Source organism: Colletes gigas, unplaced genomic scaffold (assembly GCF_013123115.1).
Source record: "Colletes gigas isolate AHSC1104 unplaced genomic scaffold, ASM1312311v1 Colletes_gigas_Sc00051, whole genome shotgun sequence".
NCBI classification, from domain to species: Eukaryota; Metazoa; Arthropoda; class Insecta; order Hymenoptera; family Colletidae; genus Colletes; species Colletes gigas.
This window is the reverse complement of record NW_025106680.1, coordinates 174,261-195,949: the sequence shown is the minus strand read 5'-3', so window position 1 is coordinate 195,949 and position 21,689 is coordinate 174,261. Positions and strand designations below refer to the sequence as shown.

Sequence of the window (21,689 nt, the reverse complement as noted above, 5' to 3'; positions counted from 1 at the left end):
CGCCGCGGCTGGCTAGTTGCCCGAGATTCGCGCGATCTCGGCTGGTTTTGTACGACTGGTAACGCGTGACGGAACATGAACACGTACAAACGCACGAGCCCCTCATGATTAATAGACATCTAAATCCGCGAATTCTCAACAATGCGACGCCGTGACAGAGCCCCTGTTCGTTATATATCGTTCTATTGCCAAATTTTCGCTGGAGTTTTTACCTTCGTTGTTATTTACGGTTCGCTGTGGCGATCTCTGGAATTCTGCCGTCATTTTATCGAAAAAGTCGAGTTACTCTCGCGTGCCAGGTGATCGGAGTGTCTCAGAAAATATTGGCGCGTCTTGGATGCTCCGCTATATAATTTCTAATCGATTTTAATATAACAGCTTGTATGGAACGTTTGAAACTTTTATGGAACGTAAGCTGAGAGGAATGAAGTTAAAATATCTACCGAAGTAACTAATTCTCGTCCTGAGTACCTCTAATACTTTTTTTGTAGAGGATGGCGCATAAAAACTGTACAGTTTTATAGAAGAACAGTAAAGACGACCTTGGAACCATCGAAACGCCTCCGCTTTAAATTTGCCTAACATTTTTTTAACTACGCGAAACGCCTCGTATATCGGTAATATAATACAAACGAATGTAAAGTATAAGGTTAGTCAAATCGAAGAAAAATATATTTTGAACAGCACCTAATGCCACGAAAATCGTTATTATTTTCACGATTGGCTCAGCGGGCCTGGTTCAAACGTTGCCTTGAAGGTTGTCGCTTAATAAATTATAGTCGCGAAGCGCGTGCATTATTTTCCGAGGCACCCTGGCGAGAATCGATACGCGCGTTTCATTCTGAAAAGAGTCGTTCGGGATATCGCGTGCGATTTATTTCAATCAATTTCAATTTACCGAACAAAGTCCGGCGCGTCGAAGCCAGTACTTGAACGGTATACTTGCGAGCGTGACTATAAAAGGAGAGCGTCAGACGTTGATCGAACCGACGCTTAATAAATCGATGATATAGAACAGCGTGCGATTTGTCGTTGCAGAATTCAAGGAGGCGTTCATGCTCTTCGACAAGGACGAAGACGGTACCATCACGATGGCGGAACTCGGCGTCGTTATGCGATCTTTGGGACAGAGGCCGTCGGGTAAGTGGCACCTTAAATCATTTGCGAAACGGGGATACGCGGAACGTGATATCGGCCGCGTGTTGTCCGCGTGTACCAAGGTAGACACAATCTGGCCGGTAGCCACGAGCTGACGAAAGCTGCCCACGTGCAGCCAAAAAGTATAACGGTTATCTAAACCTTTATTCCGACCACTGTATTGTCCATTAGTTACCGATAGCAAAGAATCCCTCGTGAAATTCTACCGTCAGTTTATACAGGATGTTTGGAGGGGGGAATTTTAATGGGAGATTCTGGAGGCCAAAACAAGACGGAAATCAAGAATACCAATTTGTCGGTGTAGGCTTCGTTAAAAAGTTATTAACGTTTACAGATCCGTCTGTGGAACTGCGTGCGCGCGATGATGGTTCTCACTCAGTATGAGAAACTCTACTTAATGACGTATCGACTTACAGATTTGTGAGTGAGAACCATTAGCAGCTGTTCGTAGATTGTCATTGTAGCCAACCGTATATACGTGCATCTTTGAACTTCGAATTAAACTTGATACCGATGATAGAAACCTTGACCAGTTTCATCCGGGATTATTATTTCAAAAAAGAGATCCACGATAATTCGTGTAGACTTTGTCTACCAAAGAGAGCCATCAGAATTTGGCCAGAACATTGACAATATACAATGCCTTCTTTGCATACAGAAGTGTTCCGAAAACCAATGAATATCGAGTTCCCAAACTTTATCAATATCGACTTCGCCCGAAACAAACGAATACTTCCTTAATACATTGCCAGATACATACATATGAAAATAATTTACATATAATATTACTCGTATACTAAGTGAACCACGGTTTGATTGCCTGGATCTATCCATATACAGTAGTTCCTCGCTAATGTTCGCTGCTTTCTCCCTCAATATTGTTCGCGAAGTTGTCCTCACCAGTTATCAGAGTTATCAGAATCTCGCCTATTTCTGTAGATTAATTATTTAAAGATCCCTAAACATCTGTTTCACAAAATCCCGTTCAGACAGGCGACGTTCAACGGTCAATTAAAATTTAACCAGAATTAAATGGCACCTCGGTTCTCAGGCGTCCACGCGATCGGGACGTCTCGTAAGAAGTTCAAACCGAAACGCAAACTTCGGGCTCGCGCTTCTTGCTAAATTAATATTCCAGATGGGGATTCGAAGGTTTTGCGACCAGGCGAGAGTTAAACGGCGGAATCTACGAAAGTAGGCTGTGACAAGAGCCCAGGGAATATTAACTCGGGAGCGATTCCGCGCTAGAAACTGTGATGGTTAGGCGCGCGTATAAACGCTCGTAATTAACTACACGACGGGTCTTTCCATCCCGGACCCCCGGGGGCGGGGGTGTACAGGGAAATTAAATGTCTTTCGTGAAACGACGACGAGTGTACGCGCGTTACACGCGGAAATTAGAAGGGGTACACGAGCAAAATGACACGTTGTTTGAACCGGCGATTCTTAATTCTCGTGTCTACAACGAGCAGTACGCTCGTTCCTTACCGGAGCTCGTGACTAATAATTTCCCGTTACAGAGACGGAATTACGAGACATGGTGAACGAGGTGGATCAGAATGGCAACGGTACCATCGAGTTCAACGAGTTCCTGCAAATGATGTCGAAGAAGATGAAAGGCGCAGACGGAGAGGACGAGTTACGCGAAGCATTCCGGTACGCCCTTTTACACCTTTCATTTTTTCCCCTCCGTTTGTAACGTTGGCCATCGAATTTATGGACACTCGTGGTTCTCAGAGTGTTCGACAAGAACAACGACGGCCTGATCTCTTCGAAAGAGCTGCGACACGTGATGACGAACCTCGGTGAGAAATTGTCGGAGGAAGAAGTCGACGACATGATCAAGGAAGCGGATCTGGATGGTGATGGAATGGTGAATTATGAAGGTAATCCTCGAACAATTGTTAGTAGATGTAACGTATACAGTGATTAACGTTTTAAGCATGCTGGGAAAGGACGTGTTTTGGTAATGGATTTTGCATTCCAAATTAAATATTTTCATAAACCGTTGCGATGAAAATGAAATCCGAGTTGAAAAATTCATCGTTTCGTGATAAAAATTTTATTGCACGTTTGTAGTAATGCTTGAGCGAAAATTGTTTATTTAACGGTGAAAGTATTTATACGCACGTACGTAGGTTCGCATTCATATAATAATTATGAGAATCGGTAGGAGTAACAATTGATAACCACTAACTTGTACTACTAATTATATTTTTTTTAACTTAGAAATATGCAAAACTGATTAATTCGCAGCAGTTCCTACGAAGACTTTTCGAAAAGAAAAACACACTTTGCGGTGGAGGATCATGTACGAAAAATATTTCTTTCGTCGGATGTTCAATGTGAATGTTTTGATTGTTTACGTAACACAACTAGTTTTTAGATTACGAAAGAAGGGTGCAAAAATGTCGTCCGTATCGTAAATTTCACAGTCGTGACACTTAAATGTTCCTCCAATTAACTTCGATCGTTTAATGATTTCTGACAGAGCATGAGCCCTTGAAAAGGCAAATTTGAGATAAGTTTCTCGCGTCGCGGCACGAGAGCATATTCCCTCCTACAACGATACGAAAATTTTCTCACAGAATTCGTGACAATCCTGACGTCGAAGAATTAGTTCGGTGGCGGTGGATCGGATGCGAAGCTACGAAGCTGCCGGAAGTCTTCGTCGAAGGTAGAGTCGAGAACGTGAGTTCCTTCGTGAAGTTAGAAGGCGAATCGACGGTTCGTTCCCCACCGTTCAAGACACCGTCGAGGAAATCGTGGTCGGAGAGACGCGATAAAATTGCACAAAAGTCGCTGGACCTTCGAACGTTCGATCCTAAAAGCGATGGTCGCGGTTCGACATAGAGCTATACGGCAATGAAGATTCGTTGGACCCTAAAAGGGTAAGTGGAAGAGGGTAAATCGTGTCTCGAGTGGTGGGGCGACGGACGACTCGACCGGAAGTCCCCACGTAAGCGGCGGATGATCGCGAGAGGCGATAGAAAGCGACTTCCGCAGTTGCACACGCATACACGCATGTACACCTCGCTCCTTCGAATTAATTTTACAAGTATAAGCTAGCGAAACGACACTGTACGTGAAAAAAAAAAAAGAAAAAATAACGAGTGAGGTACTCGCTCCCGAAACAATCAACTGAGCTTTGTTTAGCGTTTACCTACATACTTACCTACCTATACTCTCTATTAATGCTATACAACGTCGTTATTAATACTGTTAGGAACTAAACCAATCCTTCGTCATCTCTCACCGGTTTGTCATTTGCGCGTCGTCCGGACGCGGATCGCCATCGACGGCCTAAAATCTCTATTTTAGGATCGCGAAAACAGCACACGGGCGCGTAAACGCCCCAAGCGTTTTCGCGTTACAGAGTCGAGAAACACGTCGCGTGATCGATGAAGTGTTTTTTTCGCGTGTCTCGATCCGCGGTGAGACGATCGAGACTATGCTCGTCGTTCCTCTTTCACTCCCGTCGATCGATCGGTATTGTTCCTCCAGTTTCGTAGGGTTTCACGTCTCGATGCGAGACGAATACTTCCCGACATTGTCTCATTAACATATTCTGGTCGCGGGACAGCGACGCGAGAGATAGCTCTATAACGATCTGTCTTCAAATTTAGATGAATGTCGTTTGGCAAGTAGATTAGTTCTAACGATGATATACTCGTGGCAGAGTTTTTAGACGCATGTTGTGGCGGCATGCCAGCGCGGCCGCTGGAAAGCAAGAATCAAAGTAACAGTAGCGGTTTTTTCCTTAAACGTACAACACCAGTTGTAGCTGACCTTTTTCCCCCCCCCCCCCCCCCCCCGGTAGTTTTAGTTCCCGAACGTTTTGTATCCGATATAAGAGCCGCGAACTCTCGCGACTGCGTAACCCGCCCTTATCGTTGTAGTCTAGAACGAATTAAATGGCCGCTCAGGGCCCGTTTCTCAGGGATCGTTCCACGAACAGGGTGAATTGGAAATGAAAATTGGCCTTGAACGAGCAATTAATTTTGCCCCCTAATGCAGTCCCGACGCGAACATAGATTCTCACCTGTGTCTCAGCTCTCCCGAAATACCGAACACCGTCCACCTAAAAGAACCTCGACATACGATCCTGACCCACAAGCCAACCGTACTACGTCGTGCACCCCTTAGGTCCTTAAGATAAGAGAAGCCACAGCCGTAGGTCGCGATAGATGGTAGTTAATTAGAGCATAGAGGAAGTACACGTAAATAAATAATGCATTATACACATACCTATTATATATAACTATACATGGTGTTACTACCGAAAGAATACTTGAAGTAATGTTATTATGGATATTCATATATATATAAATATATATACACATACACATGTGTATATATATATATATATATATTTAGTATATACTTATACATACATACATACGAACATATATTATATATACATATACACGTTAGCGACGTACGTCGGTGGTATACTGGCATTGATATTTTTATGGTTTTAAAAAAAAAAAAATAATGCAACAACAAGAACAAGTATTAGTGTCAGAGAGAGAAAGGGAGAGAGAGAACGCTAGAGCGAAAGTGTGAGAGTGAATGAGAGACACGGAGGAGTGAAAGAATGCGAGAAAGGGAAAGAGAGAAAGGGAGAGAGAGAAAGAGAGAGAGAGAGATAGAAAAAAAATTGGTTTGGCTGGTCGAAGCGCGGAAGAGAAGCGAGTGTGCATAGCGTATAATATTCTGGCGAGAGGGAAGGGGAAACGGGATATAAAAAAAAAACAATAAGATGAGCTCTTAAGCGCGTTAGAATTCGAATTGTCCTTTATAAGGAGCGTCGACGGATGGCACGCGAATATCACTATTGTTATCGTTGGTAATATCGGTCACACGAAGCGGTGATTTCACAGACATCCACACGTTCACACGCAAATACACACATACGTACACACAGATACACACGTACATGTAGAGATAGATGATAATTCTGTTTTTTAGTTTAGGAAACACGCATATACATTGCGCTGTTCGGCTCGAACGATAGGTAAGACACAATGAGGGATCGTCGCGGGCGAACCTCGAAACGCGATCGAAATATCGGGAGAAGGTTACCTCAGGAAACACGACGTACTTACCTAACAATTGCGATCGTCTTTTTCGGCTGCCTCGCGCCCCTGGCTCACGGCGAAACATGCAATCGTTAAAACAATACAACAAATATAGATTCCCATAAAAAATTATTTAAAAGTAGAAAAACAGTCGAAGCAATTTTAATATTTTCGAGAAATTTAACAATGCTTCCGTTGAAAGAAACACCTCTCGTATTTTATTTTATTTTTACAAAGATGACTCTCGAGGACGTCTGAACGACTCTGATTCGGAGTCTGGTCTTAAAACAAAAATAGTATTCTTGCAACGTCTTTGTTTGAACGTCGATTCTTATTCGTCGAACGTAAATTTCGTTCGATCGGCGATAAAGTATTACACGAACGAACTTACGGCCGTCCGTCATTGGCGCGACGCTAAACCGGTTGCGCAACGTATGTAATTCGAAAAAGGCGCGGGGCTGTGCAACGTATAAAAAATTGATATCGGTGAAACGCGCGAATGTTCAAGCAAAACTCATTACACAAAACGCTTCGATAGCTAAAAACATAAAACGAGCTCGATAAATCGATGCAAAATAGTAATGTATAACGTCCCGAAGACAATATCTTTAACGATTTTATTACTGGAATCTAATCGAGATTTACCTCGGGAGAAGGCCTACGTTTTGGCGCGTGTGTCCGACAAGATAGATCGTAGAAAGACTGTCGGCGAGGAATAAGAGGAAGATAACGAAACGAGACATTTTACGATGCAAGATGTCACGAGAAAAGGTGCTGTTTAGCTTAGATACCGTAAACTTTCTTTCTACGTAGTCTGTGTCCATCTGCTTTTTCCCTCGTCCAAGTTATCGCACTTTTCCGTTGGGAACACCTCTTTGCTGATCAGTTTCTTCTTTTTTTCTACTCACGATCGAATCTTTTCGTTCGTTGCATTTCACCACACTGTAACCACAACGTTTATTGGAAGATTGCGACGAACAGGCAAGGTTCAGTTGGATATTTACGACGTGCACGAAATTTCACTGTACCCCCATGAGTCTTTGGTTCGACGTTTATCGTTATTAAAGGGTAGAACTTAATCGATAAGATTATCGAGAAACGTTTAGAACACAAGTACAAGATATCGTCAATACCTGTATATATATATATAAAAAAATATATATATATCTTTCCCAAATAAATCGTGAACAGGGTCGGAGTCCTCGTGCCACCGACGTATCGAACGACTCATTAATCGGACACAAATAGAACAACGTCTGCGAATGTCCGCCGGATGCATTTCAGTTCGCAATGCGACACTAAACGCACACTCGTCACGCGCGCTTGTATTAGGTACCTTTTTCATTGTTATAGATCACGTTGGATCCACGAGGACTCCGATCGCGGGATGCACGTCTTTCGAATCAATTATACGAGTACATATACTTGCCCCGTGGAGGGCTCGCGCGACATTCTCCTTGGATTCTCAATACAGGGACTACCCTTTGGTTGACCCTTTCAGACCTTAAATTGTTTCACTCTATCCAAACTTATTTGGCCCGTTACATATATTGCTTGTCACCAAATAAAATTCGTGCAGTATGTATCATAATTAGGGGTGTGCGAGGTCTCGAAAATATCGATTGAAATTAACCATTATATGCTCAACCTATGCTATTATCAAGCAAAATATAGAAAAATCCCTTTAAATGCAAATTCTAAATAAAATGTTATATAGTTAATTACATACCTGATATTTATTTCTTATATTCTGATTATCGTTCATTTAAACTCTTTGAATTTTCTCGATTGACAAGATACTATCGAGGACTCGTTTCGTTTCGAACGTCGAGATCTCGATATTTTCGAGACCTCGCGCACCCCTAATCGTAATCCGAAGCCTCATGGACGATATTTAAGAGCGATGATCAGAGGTGAAATAGACATTGTCGAAAGAAAATTGTGCAAAAGGTCTGGAAGAGTCGAACCCCGAGGCTCCCAGCGCTGTCCCTGAAACGTGGTAACGAAAGATTGCATCGCGGTACAAAGAGTTTTTGTCACGAGGAACGGCGGGAGAAGGGACAGCCCTGCCCGACAAAGAGTTGTCGTTGATCGACCCTACCGAAAAGTATTTTTATAGAATACTCTTCAAACACAGATACTACGATACATTGAAATGCATACGACATCGCGTTATATTCTATTCTATATATTATATTATATTATATTACATTATATTATATTTACGTCATCGTATACGGGCGCGTACAAATTATGATATCGTAAATTAATGTCCTACTCTGCTGGCAGATTTCATTGTAGTCGTTACACGTACCTATCAGACGACGGAGCCATTGAATTGATCACGTCCTTTAAGAAGCGTACGCAAGTCTTCCTTTCGATCCGCGCTGTTCGATGCTCGAGGACGACTATAAGGATTTAGTTTCGAGGCGTGTTCGCCGCGAACGTATCGCTTGTTCTGCGCGCATTATTGTTTCCCCCCCCGAATAGAGTTGCTCAAGAGTCGATAATTCCGTAAGTCTTTTGATACCCGGTGTGCGTCGGAAACGGATCGATTCGCGGATCCGTGGATCGGGAACAGCGACGGCGAAGAAAAACGCACGGAGACCGCCGCGGCGCGCTCGACGTGGACGCAGCAGATTCGGATGTATTTTTGTTTCCGCGTTTATTTTTTCAGACGAGCCGCGAGTGTCTCCGTTCGTTCCGTTCGCGTCGATCACTTTCGGTACGACGATGGGATAAACGAAGCGAGACGATCGGAGGCGGTGGACGCGCGCTTGTTTCCGCGATTCGAACCGTCAATATTTAGCTTGCGTCACGGAACGCAGACAATCCGCGAGCGAATCGACTACTCATATCGCAGAATATTTTCAAACCCGTGTCCGTAGTCGTACTCGACGATACGCTTTGCTCGTGGCTTTGTAAGAACGATCGCGAGGCCGGAGTCACGCCAAGAACGATCGAGAGGATCGCGTGAGAGCAAAATAGAAGAACAGGGGAACCGAAAACTATATAGTCGCTATCGAGCGTGTTGGATGATTAAGATGGTAATCAAATAATTAATAACCACGTCGCTAGATACGGAAGGGGAAACTTGGATTAACTTAGATGTATAATAATTGTAATCGTTAAATAAGTGTAACTACGTTGTTCTAATCGCGGGGGCGTCCCGTACGTCGGTAGGCGAACAGACTTCCGAAAACGGGACGCTCTCTCGTTTCGGTTATTCGTTAGTGTAATCAAACGTATCTACGTTTCGCATCCGTTGGCTGGCGTAAAAAAAAAAACATAAAAAAAAAAAAAATGTATCCGCGCTTCACATTGAGATCGGGAATGGTCACAGAATGTAACAACGAGAGGTTGAGAGACGAGTCCGGTGGATAAAACGAGAGCAGATGGCGCGAATTGCTTGCGAACGATCGGATACATCGACGATTTGTTGATCGGAGGGAAAGCTTCCTGGTCGAGCGGATCTGAAATTGCACGGTCACGTTGCGCTTTTCCTGGGTTCGGTATTCGTCGGGCGCAGTCGTCTAGACCAGTCTTACTCAATCTTTTTTTTTTTTGGCGCTCGTCCATCTTCTGAGTTCTCCTCGCCGCTGGTCGGTAAAAATAATAGCACGCGATTATTCGAAACGTATAGCGAAAATAAAAAGTGTACAATAACGTAAGAGATACTATTGCCGTACTATAATTACCACACGCGGTGATAACTGGGCTAAAAATATTCAACGAAACGAAAAAGTAATAATGAAATTTTTGCTAGAGATTTTCTTTTGCATTTTACCTGCGATCCAGGCAAGCATTCTCGTAACATATCAACACCGATCGCATTTATTCCAAACGATATCATATTTTCTACTTACGGTATTGTTGTTTTGATGGTACTTTCCGCAGGTACGCTCCGGAGGATTCAGCTTTTTGTTATTATTTTGTACGGCGTTGATAATCGTTGGTCTAGACGGCACGGCGAAACCGGTGAAATTAAAGGGCAAAACAGCAGTAATCAAATTGACGGAAACGCGTAAAAGATTATTTTTCGTGTACACGTTTCGCGATTTATAAACATGGCTGCTTCCCTCTTACGCTCGCTATCGCTGTCTAAAATTTTGCCTCGGTTTGCCTAATGTGAAGCGGTCTAACGTAGTGGCATCACAAGTAGGCAATACAATATATCGTTAACAACTGCGACCGAAACAGAACGATGGTCAAAGAGTAATTATTATAATAAGAAAACGTCTTTCATTACTTTATTATACGATCGCGAGTACAAGTCGTTGTTAGTAAATCGCGTGTATACGCGTGTATATCCGATACAGCAACCTGAAAGGGAGACCCGTTCGATAGGTCTTTGGTTTTTTCGCGGAGTGCAAATAATTCTAATGGATACGGCGCGGAGGCGAGACTAAAGCGCGTTAAGATGTTATAAGGATGAAAATTATCTATGAAGCGTAATAGAAGAAAAAAAATAAAACAAATGAATAATAGCGTAAACACTAAGTCAAGCGAGGTTACACCAGAGATATCGCACTGTGAACGAGAATATTTATATTTTTACTTGAGAGAGAGAAAAAAAAAAAAGTTATAGTAACGTTTGTAACGTCTAATTGACCCATCCGGTGAGGAATGTTTATAATGTTATTTTTCTAGAGTATATATCTAAACAGTTATTATTGTGTTATGACGAAACGTGCTCTCAAGCGACAAACAGGCGAGATCCATTCTAGATGCAAATACGTATATTTATCTTTAATAAACGTTAAGTTCGCCCCGATTCTTTCTTCGTCGTTCTTACGATTTACCTTGGTAAGTGACGTACTGTAGCCGTATACTAATTGAATTGTACAATGCTGCTGCGGAAACCTTGGATCGACCAAGTGTGTTTCGACGCGGCGTTCGTTACGATTTTTCTGCTGTAAATTTTGGGGAAAAAAGTAGGAGAGAAACGCGTACTTCTGTACGAGGAATTGTTAAAAAATTGTCGATAGCCACTGTTTACCATTTCTGCGAAATTGTTCATCGACGAGGATGTTATCGTTGAATTTTCTTTTTTTGTTCACCGACGCTCGTTACAAATGAAAATACACCCGATCCGCGCAAATTGCATACGATGTTTACGTTTCGATGATACGTTGTTTAAATTACGTTTAGCGATTCGACGGTGAAATTGGCTATCGGTACGATACGACAGAAAGCAAAACTCGTTAGTTTCGTTTCTCGTTTCTTTGTATTTGCTCGAAAGCGATCGGTACACGGAAGGTGAGAAAAGAGAAACCGATTTCGGTCGGTGATCGTAAAATGTACTAACACGTTCCTTAACATTTCTGTCGATCTACTCTTATGACCATTTATTGAAACGTTCCTTTGTACCTTAGATGGGATATTTTGTTCTTTAACTGCGGTACCTGCGATCGAAGGTTCTTACTCAGATTTGCTCCACTCACGTTTCGTCGTAAGGTGGGAAAAAAAAAAAAAAAAAAAACAAAAAACGGAAGTGCTGGAGACTGTGGCGAGAGTGCAGTATGTATGGTGTTAGCTATATGAAACCATGTTACGTGTAATGCTATGTACTGTAAGATTAAAATACAAGATAAAACGGTGATGGCGTGTACTACTGGAATGTAATAAATGTATCGAGTTACCCCTAAATACAGCCATTTTATAATGGACATTTTTCGTGGTCCGCTCTCCCTTCATTTTGTTAGTTGTAGGAGAAATTGGTAAGATATCGATGGTAATCCGTATTAACATTATATCTAATCATTCTCAGATTTTGTATAAGCAATCAAGTTGTTCAAAAATTTGAACGAATCGAATTTTCTAAAATTCAATCAAATATCCGAGCTACTTAAATTCATACGTGTTTTACAACCCACAGTGTAGATAGTATGGAACGATTTTTTTTCAAAATTAAAATAAATATAAATTTATTTAAGAGCAACCATGACAAAAATGATTGGATGGATTAACGACATAATAATAATATTATGTTAAATACAATTTTATTTAAATGTTTATAGTTATTATAAATGCATCGAAATATATTGTATTCTTGGAAAAAATCGACAGCATAAGTTTCTGAGAGTAGAATTATAACAGATCTTACATTTTTATTCGAAATCGTCAACGTATATGTTACGTTTTCTACCTTATTAGGATTAATTAAATTTCATGTTCCACGCGATGAAACAATATCGATCGTATTCCGTGATATAAAACTCATACCGATCTATGCTCTAAGAATTCGATAAATCGAATCGTTTCTTTGGTTAAAACTTAGTCATAATGTTGGCTCTATTTCTCACAAATGATTAAAAGCACTGGAAACTCCGTGAATTACATTTTATAAATTATGACGCGTATATTCATATGATACTATAGTTAAATAGTTTGTAATTATTTTTCAAATGTACATAAAAAGCATTAACGCATAGGTATTAATAAGTAATAGTAATCCTAAAGAATACAAATTTTATTGTAAGTATGAGATGAGCGTCATTTGATCGGTGTTGTCTAAGGCGCTGCATATCTTTCAACCGGCCATTTTTACTAGAATATATTGTAATTACATTTGTTGTACTCTATACAATACGCATAGTGCTCATTGAAGGTTAAAATCCTCAAGCAGTAGTGATTTCTTGCCTTTACTGCAGGTTCCCTAGGTCGGGCATGTCTCTCAAACAGATTTACTATTATTTATATTTAAGTTTTCACATGAAATATTCTCGAAAATTTTTACTTATGGAAAACGAATTTGAAAAAAGTTAAATTTCTTCGATCTCCTATAGTGACATAATTCCCTTAATGTAAAAGCATCGTACATATCTGACTTAGAAATTCTTTATTAACAGAAAAATTAATACCTTCATCCATACAAATTTGCTTTAATTAGCTTCTTAGGAGTATCTTAGTGCTATATCGTACGAAATGAATACAGTTACTATCGTTAATCTTATTCTTATTCAAGTATTTTAAACATTTGAAATTCACCGATGCGTGGATTCTAAAATACTTTGCCCAAGAAGCGATTACTCTAAACAAAACAATCGACCTAAAGTCCTCACTCACTCATGCGCTTGGGGATTATCAAAAATCGAACATGGTCGAACCAACGGCTCGTCGATTATTCGCGGAATCTATTACTCGTCGACGTTCGTTCATCTCTTAAGCATTATGTTACCGCGTACCGCGTGATTTCATGTTTTGTGCCAGAAAAAAAAAAAACCTTTAAAACAAGTAACTACCGCATTATGAGTAACTTGGGGTTACTAAATTCTCATTAAATCGAGAGGCATAGAACGACGTGGGACCAAAGGCCGTTAACGCAGTCATCGATTAGCAGAACATTTGGTAGTGTAAAACTTAAAATTGTTTGTTTATATGGAACGATATATTACAATGCCTCGCCTATGGATGAGCAATTCCCATTTGTTGTATTCACTTTTCCATAACAGTATTCTATAATTATGACGCGTTACAAGTTAAGTGCTACGAATTAATCACCACGAATATTGACACAGGGAGATACAACGACCTCTAGCATTCAATAATGATTCCGTGTTAAGAATTGTTACCGTTCTTTACGTTCAATAAGAAAGGAAAGTTGATATAAAAAGCACGTGTGATGGAAAAATAGGATAAAAATTTACTATTTGAAATCACGATACCTCTATGACAGTTTTGATTATGCGTGTTCGTTAGTAATCAATTCTTTACAGGTTAGAGTTTAGATAATATGTATATAACATTTGGTAGAGACAATTATGCATACTTTCTCCGGAGTTGTTAACATGAAATTGACCACAGAAATTTTTTTTCCCTTTTAAAATACATTAAATAATCGTTTAATTGTACAAGAATACTGTGTAAACGATAAGGATACTTTACACGCAAGTGTGACTCGATTAGAACTTCAATTTAATAATACAATAAATTTGGATTTCATCAAGTAAAGTAACTAACACATTGATTAACCAAAATTGTAAAAATCTTAATATCTGGATATTGTATCACTATATCATTATAATTCGTCCCTGAGTAATGTATACCTGTTTTTACTGGGCGCTAGTTTTTTGAATGAGGATTCTGGCGGCGTTGTCGGTACTTTAATCTGTTCGACAATTTGTGGTACTTCGTTGGTATTATGACTTGGCCCATAATGAAACTCGCGATGCAAGTTTCCTGAATACAAATCTTGTAGAAAACCCTTTAGTTTCCCTTCTACGTGAATGTCATGGAAGTTTGGAAACAGGTACATGTGTCTAAAGCTATCTATCGCGATTAAAGGCAAATCTGCTGGAGTTTTCCCCAAATGATGAAGAGGATGAGCAAACTTTAAACCATTTGCAGTTAAGAAATTGACGTTCTCTGAAATAAAACACATTTCATTATTTAGAACTCTTATGATAGAGGAATGTTTGAAAAAACAGTAAATATTACACTTACGTTTCTCATCGATTAATGTTTTCGCGACTACATCTTTGTACATTTTAACACTCTCGATATCATCAGGTGCATGAAAGAGTATGAGAAAGGGTAAACCTTCCTCTGTTAATTCCTCTGCATTTCCAAACGTGATCTCCCTGACCAGAGGAACACATTTCTCTTGTGCCCAAACATTTAATTCATCAAAATTTTTTAAACTACCATGGTATGTCTCGTCCTCGTCATTAGAAAGTGCTTTATCTGAACGGAAGACAATAATAGGTTCTTCTGGGGGATGCATAGCTCTGCTTGAATTCCTATTTCAATTGCCAAACAGTTAAAAACTGTTGTCGCATTTTAGTGATAATTTTTACATTTAAACCACATAAGATTTCAAACAATAGTTTTTAAGAAGCCTGTTAAACATTTGTATGTGAACAATGCACAGATAGTTTTAATGCAAATGAAAAATAACGAAAGTTTAAATTAATTTGCAAAAAAACAAATGTCACCTATACCGTGCCCGATTTTTTACTTACAGTAAGTGAAAATGCTCTCCAATTTCACAGTTTTGAGCTGAGCAAGTGCTTGTTAGAGGAAAATTACATAATTACACACATTTCATAGAAGCGTGAAATGAAATTTGTCAAAAACAAAATACCAATGGTCCTTACGTGACTATGTTAATTATTGTACACAGTTTAAATAAATATACAATAATGCTTACCCAAAGCCGACATGGAATTGGCAATCATCCTTAAGGTTAGTAGCAACCCTCCTAAACATTTCATATTCAGGAACATCTTTCCTATCAAAGTATCCAATAATCATTCGTTTCTTATCATCTAAATTATTTAAATCCTTCAAATCATCAAATTCATTAATCGGATCTTCGAGTTGTTTCTTTATAAATTCTTCAAAAGCTTCTACAGATCTTTGACCTCTATATTCCCTTTTTGTTGGTTGACCGTTTCTTATGACTTTCAATGTTGGATATTTAGTAATGTGAAACCTTGAAGCAATGGAGGCTGAAAGATAATGTTCTATTTAACAATTTGTATGGATCAGACTGATATTCATGCTTTGGTAAAACTAGTATAGATTATATCTTTTTCTACAATTTACTCACATTCCTTGTCACAATCCACTTTTGCCATTACCACTTTTCCCGGTTCAGGAAATGCATTTCTTACTTTAGTTGCAGCTTCTTCAAAAATAGGTGCTAACAAGTTACTAAAACGGCACCATTGTGCATAAAAATTTATAAATACCAATTCATTTGATGCTGAAATAATAGGTATATGAATAAAAACTATTAAGTTTAGAAACAGTATGATCTATATTTCACCTGTTTTATAGGATCATAACTTACCAAGCGTCATGTCAATATTCTGTTGAGTAAGTGATTCTGCACCTTCATTTACATTGTTTGCTAAATTATTTGGCAAAAATGCCTAGAAAAAATTATACTTTAGTGATATCACTTGTCACTGACTCGCGTGATAAATACACGTCAACTTATTAGAATGTTTGACACAGGATTTCATTTGATGACAAATAAATTATTATGACAGTGTGAAAGTATAAGATATTCTTTTTATTTGCCGGTATGGTGTTTCAGAGCGTTTTAATTTATCTACGTATATATAATGCCCTTTTCTTAAAATCGATTCTAACGAACATACATAGTAAAATGAATTTCACAAAGTTTGTTTGATGTAAGCATTTTTTAAGGTTATTCTACGTATATGTGTATAGGTTATGCCGCTATTTATGCGGCGAAAATAACCCCGTGGTCATTTAAATGGATCCACGATTAATCGACTCCAATAACGGGAAGTAGGTTTCTGGAAATTCGTAGGCATTCTAATACGTGTCACCGTACTGTTGATAGTTTTCAAAAACTTCTGTCACTTAATGTTTCTCCTTTGTTGACAAAAAAGTGCTATTATGTTTGAAATATTACTCACCAATAAACAGGCAAATATAAGTATTTTGAAATCAAAAATATCACAGAAGACCAACATCTCGTGATCTTAGGGTATAAGGTTGATCAGGCAACAATTTTTTGAATAACCATCGGTAAGCAGCTGGTTCTGCGTTAAGTTCTACGAATTTGCAGTAAATCGAAGCCTAGTGAGTAATATTTCTCGAGGCATCGATTTAGCAGGAGTGGCAAGGATATAGTAAAAATTCTCTATAGAGAAGTGTCACCACTGTTTTTTGTCCCTATCTGGTGGCTTGTTTTCTAGAGGTTTATTTCTAAAATTATAGTGTTTTCTTCGCTATAATTCACTAAAGCTGGCCCAATAGCCATCGTCGACGTTTGTCCGCACACTTACAAATTACAGTCGAGCACTTGCTTTACATTTTACGTTTATGTGATCCTATTCCTTAGCATTCTTATATTTCAATTTGTTTATTATTTCTTTATGTATTTATTTTTAACATTTCAGTTCGTATACTTAAGTAATATATGAAAATATCGTACAAAAATTTGAATCAAAACTCCATGACATCGTTCCGTACAAATAGAAGATTTAATTTCAAAGCTTAAGAATAAATTGTTTTTTGGGGTCAACAGTTGTTAAAAATGTACACGTAAATACATTGCAGTTTCCTCCATTCATCGCAACGGTAGCTGCAGTTTTCATTATCTTTCTCATGCGAACGCTCATAATTTCTTTATCGAGTATATTGTTCGAGGTCCTGTAACAACATTATAGCTTACAAATACGTCTATAACTTTTCCAGTAAATAATCCTAATTGCATGAAAGCTACGTACAAATCGGTGAAACGATGCTCCGACTTTGTTTTCCCTTTGATTTCTTTAATGGGGTCAGACCAATATTTCTTCTGTATTTCGCACGATATTCTGGCAATGCATGTTGGAGAAACTAACATTTTCTTTCCGCTTCCATTGCCGTCAACCTTGTCCGATGGCACAAAAAATCAAAGTGCGACATTTAATAAAAAGCAACATTCGTACGCAAACACGTTTACGACTGAAAGGAGAATACTTATTAAGCGTAATGAAGCTACCTTGGTGAAGTTGCTTTTTAATTCCTTTAATATGTAATTCATGTGAGCGTCTTCGTCTTTCACGGACAAATACGATCGTTTCTTTCTTCCTGATATAATGCCAATTGGTAGAAGAATGGGGTTCGTAGCTAAAGCAGCAGCTGCCCCGATTAAAGCAACACCGGCTAATGCTTTTAAAGCCACGGCCTGATAGAGACGATTGTAGAAAATGTTCACGATACATTAACGTGAATAGTAGAAATTGAAAAGTAGAGAAATTAGCAGTCAATTTTGGAACGGGACGTAACAACGATCTAAATAAATAAGACCTTGTGAGCTACTTAAAAGCTACTTACGCGTACAAACAAGTTATCGCTAGTTAGGAGAAAAGAAACCACAAACAGGAATAAATATTCTCCCAACGAATCGATCGTTACCTTTTGCGCTTGAAAATTCGGGTGCGGGGGAGCCCCGTTTCCTTCCCCATAATTTGGCTCCGCGCCTCCAAATTCATCGCCACTAGCGAGAGTTCCAGAAATTCCATAACCACCACTCGCTGGTGACCCTCCGTAGCCGGTTGGTCGACCAGAGCCATATCCTCCATAACCACCATTGCCATAACCATATCCTCCAGAAGTTGCGTACTCGTAACCGTTAGGCCTGCGTGAACTTTCACTACCATAACTCGGGCGGGAACTGTATCTGACGTTTGCGTGAAAATCACGTTAAAGAAGTGGCAACGAAACCAAAAAGTACGATCGCAAGACCGCAGTACAATTTGTTACCTATTTCCTTCGTGGGGCTCGGTTCCGTCGTGGTTTCCGTTTCCGGGTTTTCCGCTCGAACCCGGGGGTTGACCTTGGGCTTGCCACCCATATCTGTAAATTATTCTTTCGATAGAAAACTCGTACTGTCTCGTGTCAATCGGATAGAATTTACTATTAAGGAACCTCAGCGATGCATCCGACACCGATTTCGATGAAACTTTGCATATTTATAGAGCAGCCAAGTTTCATAGACAAATTCATAAGAAATATTATTACAATAAATTTTTGTCAAGTTTCGAGTTAACTGCATTATAAGTGGAAAATCTGGAAATATTCTAGACCAGAAAAATCAAGAAAATTATTGCTGAATATAAATTCTCTTTATCCTAGTGTAATACGAAAGGGACGACTAAAATGAACAGTGCACTTTATTCAAAAATGTAAAACTTATACGATATTCAAATAAATTTTAACACCGATAAAAAAGCTTACAGATCTGCAGTTTCATGAAAATCGGTATCAGACACTTTACGTATGTTCATTGTAAATTTCGATTCGGATAATCGTTGCTTGTAATAAGCAAACTATAGTCTTATACTACCTATCGACGGGTAAACGTTCACCGTATTGATATGGATACCGATCACTGTCCGCAGGGATTTTACTATGATAAGAGTCAGGACGCGTGGATGCGTTGGAACCGTACTTGGATCCACAGCAACTGGAACTTGCACGTTTCAATTTATTCGTGACGCGAACGTTTCGAGTATGTAAACAATTTAAACAGATTTTCGACTTATCTCTGGTCTCCGATTCCGGACGATGGATCGTCGCTCTCGGTAGCTTGTCCGAATTTCTGTCGTACGCGTCGCTGTCGTTGCTCTTTAAGTAGGGTACTCTCGATGAATTTCTGGAGCGTACCATGCCGGATGATAGTTTGTCACCGTTAGGCTCGTTCTTTGGAAATTCGGGGGCCGTAATAAATTCAGATTTCGTCGTGAGCGCGTAGCAAACGGCGACGATTGTCAACAAAATACAAATGGACCGTTGCGACATCGTGGCGGTGAATCTGCGACGAAGAAGGGTGTACTTTTTAAAAAAAATTACGCGAACAGACGCAAAAACTCTTTCGACCCGTTTTGACACAAAGACGACACGAAAGTGGTTCTTTCCTTTGCCGAGTTTCACCTTTTTATATAGTGGTCACGCATGGAATATTGTCGCGTATTCGCCCTTCAGGACTGGTGCCAGCTTTCTTTTTATGCCACTGAAATTGCTTTGCAAATCGTACGCCGTGCGTTCGTTCCCTTAAACTTCGTCAATTTTTTAAATAATTCACCGGCAGATCTGCGCGCTCTTTCGCTGCAAGCGCATTAAGGTTGCGATACTGAAAAGTGTCGTTAATTGAGAAGATTTTGTAATTGTTTAGTTGCGTCCCTGCGAATCAGCAAGTGTGACAAAACGATACGCAGGAGTGTGCCGGTGAAAATAAAGTGGCACGGATGAGCCAACGATGCTCCTTTCCGTCACGCCGGCAATTTAAATAACGACGCTTTGTTGTCGCGGTTTTATACAGGATTTCACATTTTTTCCCAAAACAAAAATAATTTTAATTACCAACGTTACGAAATAGTCTCTGCGCGCCGAGCTTGGCGACGCAAAAGCATCGGTAACAACGAACCAAGGCTAAAAAAAATGGTGCTAACCGAAATTTAAACAACAAACGTTGAAAGAAAATTTTAGAATCGGTGCCTCGTTTACCAGAAAATTAAATTAACTACTAGTTTGCAACTACATTCGATGCATCGTGTAATTAATGTTTGGCTGGTGCTACATTTTCCCGGAAGTTCAGACGGCGTGTCGCCAACGTAACCTTTCCCCGATTTTTTCTACTTTCCCGTCGTTTCGTTTTTATTCCAGGAAGAACTTGATACGCGTTGTGTTACATATTTTTGTTACAATAACTTTGGTTGTTTTGCTCTTTCGATTACACGTGTTATTAACTTGTAACCAACGCGTCGAGAACTATATCTATTATCTTTGAACGCTTATTCGAAGCAAGGCTTAAGTATCCGCCACTGGGGGAAGTTGCCCTACTCCGCCATTTAATCTCAACTGGGAAATTTCGTCGGGTGTGCAAGTGTCAGGAAACTTGGAATTTCGTCCTACTAATGTACACGAAAGTTGCGAAATACAGCGGAATCATTTGTTCCGCCTGGATATTTATGATGTCACCGACAACCGAAATTAACCGTCGTAGGTTGGGTCACGGTTACATCATACCAGGGCATTTTTTCCCCACCGTGCCCGAGCAAGATCGGAGAAAAAGGAAACGCTCGATTATGGCTCATTTCGAAGGGTTACGACGGTGAACGTAATCGCGGTGGAATCTAGAGGCCCCCCGGCAGCGGCGCATAATCCCGACGATGGTAATCCTGGCCTCTTGACTGAAATTCGTGGCCAACCGACGCGTCGCGGGAGACTTCATAGGTTTATCATCCGCCGTGAGCTAGGAAACCTCAACGGGGGCGACGGTCTATGCAAAGAGGCTGGAGAGCGCGCGGAGACATTACGGAGCTAATTTGGGGAAAAAAGGGGGAAGGTCGTCGATGGGAACGGGATGATTCGTCGCGGGAACGAGGAGGAAGAGAGAAGAAAGAGCCGAGAAAAAAAAGAGGAGGAGCCTGGTTTAGGTCTGGGTGGCAGGAGAAGACACGAGGAGGACCAAGAGATCGCGGAATGGACCAAGAGTGGAGTAATCAATACGCATTCACACGCGGTGGCTCGCATCCCGTTTCCATGGGAACCGACGCCGGCGCACGCGCAACCTTAGCCCCGTTATTCCATCATAGAACTTTACTCAGAAGCTGTTCTGGACCAGTCCGGTGCGGAGCATTCCATGCACGATGCCACCCAACGACGACGTCGTTTCTGACCGTCGCTGCATGCAACCCCGATTTTCCATTGCAGCTCGCTGTCCCTTTTCGGGGTACATTTTTTCATGGAAAATTTTAACTAAATCCGTACGAGAGAAGACCGGTTGTTTGGAAGGAAATTCGATGGTGCGGAAACGTTCCCCCGACGACGGTCATCCTGCTCTATCGTTATTGCTCTACGGTGCAACGCGTTCGGCTCTCGGATGTTCACCCCCTAGCCGACCGAGAGGGGATGAGGTGGTCGAGGTTGCGGGTAACAGGGGGTGGTTTTCCTTCAGGCGCCTGCGTCGAGTCCCCGATG

The 21,689-nt window shown here is 40.4% G+C and overlaps 3 protein-coding genes across 6 annotated transcripts in view; 1 reads left to right on the top strand and 2 right to left on the bottom strand.

Moving 5' to 3' along the window:
- The window catches only part of LOC122403404 (neo-calmodulin-like), an 84,848-nt gene extending 75,634 nt beyond the window's left edge, over positions 1 to 9,214 (top strand). For all 4 annotated transcript variants that reach the window (XM_043406909.1, XM_043406908.1, XM_043406907.1 and 1 more), the window contains 4 exons: positions 1,039 to 1,140; positions 2,679 to 2,814; positions 2,896 to 3,044; positions 3,747 to 9,214. In XM_043406909.1, coding sequence (XP_043262844.1) covers positions 1,039 to 1,140; positions 2,679 to 2,814; positions 2,896 to 3,044; positions 3,747 to 3,778 — 419 coding nt within the window. In that variant the 3' untranslated portion in view covers positions 3,779 to 9,214. The remainder of the gene's footprint in view (positions 1 to 1,038; positions 1,141 to 2,678; positions 2,815 to 2,895; positions 3,045 to 3,746) is intronic.
- A 3,206-nt stretch (positions 9,215 to 12,420) lies between these two features.
- On the bottom strand, positions 12,421 to 16,770 carry LOC122403368 (endoplasmic reticulum resident protein 44). Its single transcript, XM_043406858.1, has 6 exons — positions 16,634 to 16,770; positions 16,036 to 16,117; positions 15,793 to 15,948; positions 15,391 to 15,691; positions 14,685 to 14,980; positions 12,421 to 14,606 (listed from the first exon to the last, which is right to left on the bottom strand). Exons 1-6 carry the CDS (start codon positions 16,688 to 16,690, stop codon positions 14,260 to 14,262), a joined length of 1,239 nt encoding a protein of 412 aa, XP_043262793.1. The 5' UTR covers positions 16,691 to 16,770; the 3' UTR covers positions 12,421 to 14,259.
- A 439-nt stretch (positions 16,771 to 17,209) lies between these two features.
- Positions 17,210 to 19,508, bottom strand: LOC122403383. The gene is made up of 7 exons (XM_043406879.1): positions 19,249 to 19,508; positions 19,054 to 19,179; positions 18,471 to 18,575; positions 18,123 to 18,387; positions 17,707 to 17,892; positions 17,450 to 17,595; positions 17,210 to 17,372 (listed from the first exon to the last, which is right to left on the bottom strand). Exons 1-7 carry the CDS (start codon positions 19,506 to 19,508, stop codon positions 17,210 to 17,212), a joined length of 1,251 nt encoding a protein of 416 aa, XP_043262814.1.
- Between the last annotated feature and the right edge of the window lie 2,181 nt (positions 19,509 to 21,689).